General features: G+C 48.4%; 1 protein-coding gene across 1 annotated transcript in view; it reads left to right on the top strand.

Annotated features, from left to right (window-relative positions):
* Positions 1 to 6,103, top strand: part of LOC111955783 (CUB and sushi domain-containing protein 3-like) — a 47,823-nt gene that overhangs the window by 37,297 nt on the left and 4,423 nt on the right. Inside the window, exons 6-9 of the mRNA XM_070436402.1 lie at positions 884 to 1,042; positions 3,476 to 3,588; positions 4,041 to 4,128; positions 4,287 to 4,422. Coding sequence (XP_070292503.1) covers positions 884 to 1,042; positions 3,476 to 3,588; positions 4,041 to 4,128; positions 4,287 to 4,422 — 496 coding nt within the window. The remainder of the gene's footprint in view (positions 1 to 883; positions 1,043 to 3,475; positions 3,589 to 4,040; positions 4,129 to 4,286; positions 4,423 to 6,103) is intronic.

Here is a 6,103-nt window from a genome sequence, read left to right as displayed (position 1 = left end):
CCGGCAGTCTCAGGGTCACGGCTCAGGCAGGATCTCAGGGTCACGCAGGCAGTCATGGGTACGGCAGGCAGTCTCGGGTCCGGCACTAGGCAGGGCAGTCTCAGGTCACGGCATGCAGTCTCGGGTCACGGCAGGCAGAGGTTAATAAATCAGGGTGGTGTGACAAGGTACAGAAACGGCAGGCAGTCTCGGGGTCACGGCAGGCAGTCTCGGCGGTCACGGCAGGCAGAGGTTAATAATCCAGCGGTGGTGTGACAAGGTACAGAACGGCAGGCAGGCTCAGGGTCAGGGCAGGCAGAATGGGCAAAACCGGGAAAACTAGAAAACAGGAACTATAGAAAAAGACAGGAGCGAGCAAGGGGGAAAATGCTGTTAGGCTTGACGGACAAAACGAACTGGCAACAGAAAAACAGAGAACACAGGTATAAAATGGGAATAATGGGGGAAGATGGGCAACACCTGGAGGGGGGGGGAAGATGGGCAACACCTGGAGGGGGGGGGAAGATAGGCAACACCTGGAGGGGGGTGGAAACAAGCACAAAGTGAAACAGATCAGGGTGTGACACAGGATGAAAGGTCCCAGGGCCCTGTGTCTGTGAACATTAGTAGTATTTGATCAATCATGATGAATTCTATAGACTTACAAACAGTGACAGTATGACTTAACCAAGGTCCTATTTTTCTGTTTTCCTCTTATTTCTTAAAATATTTGTTCAGTTTTATTGAAAGAATAGAAATGAAAAGGGAAGACAGTGTGAAGACCGGTGGGGCCAGGATTCGATCCCACGCAGGCAAGGGGATGGCGTGTGGACTTAACCGCTTGACCAACCTCAGGCACAACCAAGGCCCTCTAATAATCAATATTGTCTATGCTCTGTTTCAGTTCCTGATGACGTCTTTGCTCCTAACTATATATGGAAGGGTTCATACAACTACAAGGGAAGAAAACAACCAATGACTCTGAGTATCACAAGCTTTAACGCCACCACGGGAAGGGTTAACGTATCCTTGACCAATAGCAACATGGAACTGCTGCTTTCAGGTATGACATCTGCATTTTATGCCATATTATACAGAGAGGACACGCTAGGCAAGGTCCCTAGCCACTCCTTGAACACACACACACACACAGATTAATACACACACACAGATTCACACACACATAGCATGTCATCATGTAGTCACTGGAGTAGAATGGAGCCTGCGTTTCAGATGCAGAGTTTCTCTCCCACAATATGCATATGACTAGAAATGAGTGTTACTAAACATAGCTGACATTGTTTGATTGGTAGGGCCTTAATGTCAGACGGTATCCATTTAGGACTGTATCTACTTAGTGGGAAATTCAATTATGTTGTTTATTTGCCTGTGTGGAGGACATTTGCTAACATAGAAAAGGGAATTTATGGTCTGTCTGATCTGAGAACATGTTTTGAGTTGAGGTGTTTTGATTTTTCAGTGTGCTGTAATTGATTTGAAAGCTATGACTCATTTATTTCATATTCATTTTGGGGGGGGTGTTTTCGCATAGCCCCTTAATATAATATTTATTCTGTCCCTTAATGTACCTTCATTAGTGTAGCCTAATGGATGTGTAAAACTACCCCCCCCCCACATTTCTCTTAAATGAAATATTAATCTGATCTGACAAATCTTTCATGGATTTACCATAATTATCTGGAGAGAAGAGTCCCCTTCTCCTCTTCCCCCCCACTCCTTCCCTCTCATTCCTTTCCTCTCACTCCTTCTCCTCTTTCCCTTCGCTTCTCTGTCCCTGCGCCACTCCTTCCACCTTCACTCTCTCCTCTTCCTTCCAACACTCTCTCCTCCTCCTCTCCTTCCCTCACTCCTCTCCCCCTCACTCCATTCCTCTCTTCACTCCTTCCCCCTACTCCTTTCCCGCTCACTCCTTCTCCTTTCCTCCTCCTTCCCTCCTCCCCCTTCCTCTCTTCCTCCCTCCCACTCCTTCCCCCATCACTCCTTCCTCTCTCACTCCTTCCCCCTGACTCCTCTTCCCCCCTCACTCCCTTCTCCTCTTCCTCCCTCACTCCTTCCCCCTTCTCCTCTCCCCCCTTCCTCCCCCCCTCCTCTTCTCCTCACTCCTTTCCCCCTCACTCCTTCTCTCTCCCTCACTCCTTCCCCCTCTTCTCCTCTTCTCCCCTCACTCCTTCCCCCTCACTCCTTTTCCCCATCACTCCTCTTCCCTCCGACTCCTTTCCCCCTCACCCCCTCCTCTCTCCCTCACTCCTCACCCCCTCTTCCATCCTCCTTTCCCTCCTTCACCACTCACATCATTCCTCCCTCACTCTTTCCCCATCCACGATTGTCACTCCTCTTCCTCTCTTTCCGCCTCACTCCTCCCTCATGTCTTCCCCCTCTCCATACTCCTTCTCCCCTCACGTCCCTCTCTCCCCCTCCCTCCTTTCCCCAATCACTCCTCTCTTCCTCCCTCACTTTCCCTTCTGGCCTCTCCTCCTCTTTCATGCTCCCACCCTCAGCTTCTACCCCTCCTTCTCCTTCCACTCTCCTCTTCCGCCTCACTTCCTTCGCGACCTCACTCCGTTTCCGCCTCACTCCTTTCCCTACTCCTTCACTCCCTCTTCTCCCTCACTCCTTCCCTCCTCTTCTTTTCTGTCTTCCCACTCACCGCTTGGCTCCTTTCCCCTAACCCCTTCTCCCCTCACTCCTTTCCCCATCACTCCTTCTCCCCTCACTCCTTCTCCCCTCACTCCTTCCCATCTCACTCTTTCCCATCTCACTCCTTCCCCCCTCACTCCTACTCCCTCGTTTCTCCACAGCTGCCTTTAACCTAGCTGACATGTGATTTACATCATCAAATAAATCAGCTTAATTTAAATTGGACTTTGAATTGCCCAGCAGCCGTTGCAAATTATGACACAGAAAGGTGAATGCAGCGCTATTCACTCACTGAGAAGAAATGTGTCTGGGAGATATAGAAATCACCAAGTAATCATACCGCTGAGGCACAGGAGGAGGCCATTTTGTGTTTTTAATAACAGGGGACCGTTAGCTTATTTCACATTTAGAGAGGCCAGGCAGTGGATTGAGCATGTTAATTGAATGTGTGTTATTACTACCACTGTGTACATCAGTCTGTTTGGAGCGACAGCGAAGGGCCGGGGCCTCTGATAGACCTTAATATGGTGCTCCCTGTCTCTGCCTTCGGTTGTAGGAGGCTGTTAGTAATAGAAAGTACGGTTGATGAGTGAGTGTTCTACTACAGTAAATTGCTCCATGGTTGAAGAAGATAGCGCTCAGTGTTTATATCACCTCTTTTCATTTTCCACACAGACACATACAGACGAAGAGTGAGATAGGAGAGGGAGACCATCATCATTGGGTCATTGTCTGTGATTGTGTCCCCTGAGTACCACCAGTTACAGTATATCAGTGTTGTGCCTTGGCCTCACATCACCCCTCTTGTCCTCGTGTGTTCTTTTGTGTTGTGCTGCAGGTGTCTATAAGAGCCAGGAAGCACGGTTGATGCTGCTCATGTACCATGTGAAAACGTCCACTCACACCACGCTGGGCAAGGTCAAGGAGGAGACGTGGTCCATGGACGGTTTTGTAAGTTTACCGTTTCGTACTTACAGGAGGGGTTTGTGGAATTGAAACATTTACATGTTGGTCATTTAGTAGCGCTTTCATCCAGAACGATTTATAGAGATCTTGCTACTCATTGGACGTGGTGTATTAATGTTGAAATGGCATCTGAGAACCCAATGTAAATCAACGAGGGAGCTCTGCTGAAAAACGACAGCCGTGCACCTGGTGATCCAAACGGGTTACCAGGTGTTATTTCATGTGTATTACAAAATATGCTCTCCTTGTTTTATATTTAGTAAAAATGCAATTCTGAACATATGGATTTTTCCTTTATAATTCTACCCCATGGTGAAAAGTACCATTCAAAAGGACGTGACTGACGGGACTACCTGACTGACTGATTGACTGACTGACTGACTGACTGATTGACTCGCTGACTGACTGATCATATCTGTCTGCCTGTATTCTCCTAGGTGTCTGCAGAGCCTGATGGTGCCACCTATGTCTTTCAAGGCTTCATACAGGGTAGAGACTATGGCCAGTTTGGACTGCAGAGGCTAGGTAAACATCACCACATATCCACTGTGTTTTTATATCAACTTTCTCACTGTCAACAATATTGTGTCATTTCAGTATATAGAAATAAAAAGTGTATGTCAGAAATATTTGATATAGACTAAAAGGTTACTGAATAGTCATGTTGTTCCTCTCCCACACAGGTCTGAACATGTCAGAGAGTAATAACTCGTCCAATCCACCTCATGGTACAAACAGTAGCTCTGTGGCCATAGCAATCCTTGTGCCTTTTTTCGCCCTGATATTTGCAGGCTTCGGGTTTTATCTTTACAAACAGCGGTAAGTGTACCTACCTACCTACCAGCTATTATTACCTACCTACCAGCTATTATTACCGACCTACAACCAGCTGTTATTACCGACCGACCTACCACCAGCTAGTATTACCGACCGACCTACCACCAGCTGTTATTACCGACCGACCTACCACCAGCTGTTATTACCGACCGACCTACCACCAGCTAAGTAAGACTAGTGGTGGTAGGTCCGGTAAGACTAGCTGTGGTAGGAGGTAAGACTAGCTGGTGTAGGTGGTAAGACTAGTGGTAGTCGAGATTGCTGTGGTAGGTCGTAAATAGCTGTGGTAGTTGGAAACTAGCTGTGGTAGGTCGTAAGACTAGCTGTGTAGGTCGGTACTACTGGTGGTAGGTGGTAATGATAGCTGGTGTAGGTCGGTAAGACTAGCTGGTGGTAGGTCGGTAAGACTAGCTGGTGGTAGGTCGGTAATGACTAGCTGGTGGTAGGTCGGTAAGAAGCTAGGTGTAGGTCGGTAAGGACTAGCTGTGTAGGTCGTAATACTAGCTGGTGGAGCTCGTATAATAGCTGGCTGGTAGGACGGTAATAATGGCTTGGTAGTCGGTAAGAGCTGGTGGTAGGTCGGTTAAGAACTAGCTGGTGGTAGGTTCGTAAACTAGCTGGTGGTAGTCGGATAAGACTAGCTGGTGGTTAGTCGGTAATACTTAGCTGGTGGTAGGTCCGGTAATACTAGCTGGTGGTATAGGTTGGTAATACTAGCTGGTGGTAGGGTACACTAACGCTGGTCGGTAGGTCGGTAATACTAGCTGGTGGTAGCTCGGTATATCGCTGGTGGTAGTCGGTAAGACTAGCTGGTGGTAGGTCGGCTGGTAATACTAGCTGGTGTAGGTCGGTAATAATAAGCTGGTGGTAGTCTGGTAATGACTAGCTGTGGTAGGTCAGGTCTCGGTAATACTAGCTGTGTAGTGCCAAATAATAGCTGGTGGGTAGGTCGTAAATAGTGTGGTAGTCGGTCGCTAATACTAGCTGTGACGTCGTAATACTGAGCTGTGGTGGTGGTCCGTAACTAGCTGGTGGTGTATCGGTCGGTAAGACTAGCATGGTGGTAGGGTCGTAATAATAGCTGTGTGTAGGTCGGTCAGTAATACAGTGGTGTGAGGTCGGTCGTAATCTGGAGCGGTATATACTAGGGTGGTAGGTGGCGAGTACTGGTACATATGATAGCTGTGTAGGTCGCGGTAATACAAGCTGGTGTAGGTCGTCGGATAATAGCTGGTGTGGTAGGATTGGTAGTCCGGTCGTAATACTAGCTTTAGTCGTCGTATAGGTGTAGGGTCGGTAATAGATAGCGGAGTCGCAGGTAATCGTGGTTGTCGGTCGTAATACTAGCTGGTGGTAGGCGTCGATATATAGCTGGTTGGTAGTCGGTCGGTATAATAGCTGGTGGTAGGTCGGCGTCGGTAAAGTACTAGCGGTGGTAGGCGAGCGTAATACTTGGTATGGTTTTGGTCCGGTAATAATAGCTGGTGGTAGGTCGGTCGGTATAAGCTGGTGGGTCAGTGGTAACGTGGAGGTCGGTCAAACTAGCTGGTGGTAGGTCGGTCGGTAATCTAGCTTGTGTGGTCGGTCGGTAATACTAGCTGGTGGTAGTCGGCTCGGTAATAATGCTGGTTGGTCGGTCGGTCGTAATATAGCTGGTGGTAGG

This window comes from Salvelinus sp. IW2-2015, linkage group LG31, assembly GCF_002910315.2.
Source record: "Salvelinus sp. IW2-2015 linkage group LG31, ASM291031v2, whole genome shotgun sequence".
In the NCBI taxonomy this organism is placed as follows: Eukaryota; Metazoa; Chordata; class Actinopteri; order Salmoniformes; family Salmonidae; genus Salvelinus; species Salvelinus sp. IW2-2015.
This window is presented reverse-complemented; position numbering and strand designations above follow the sequence as displayed.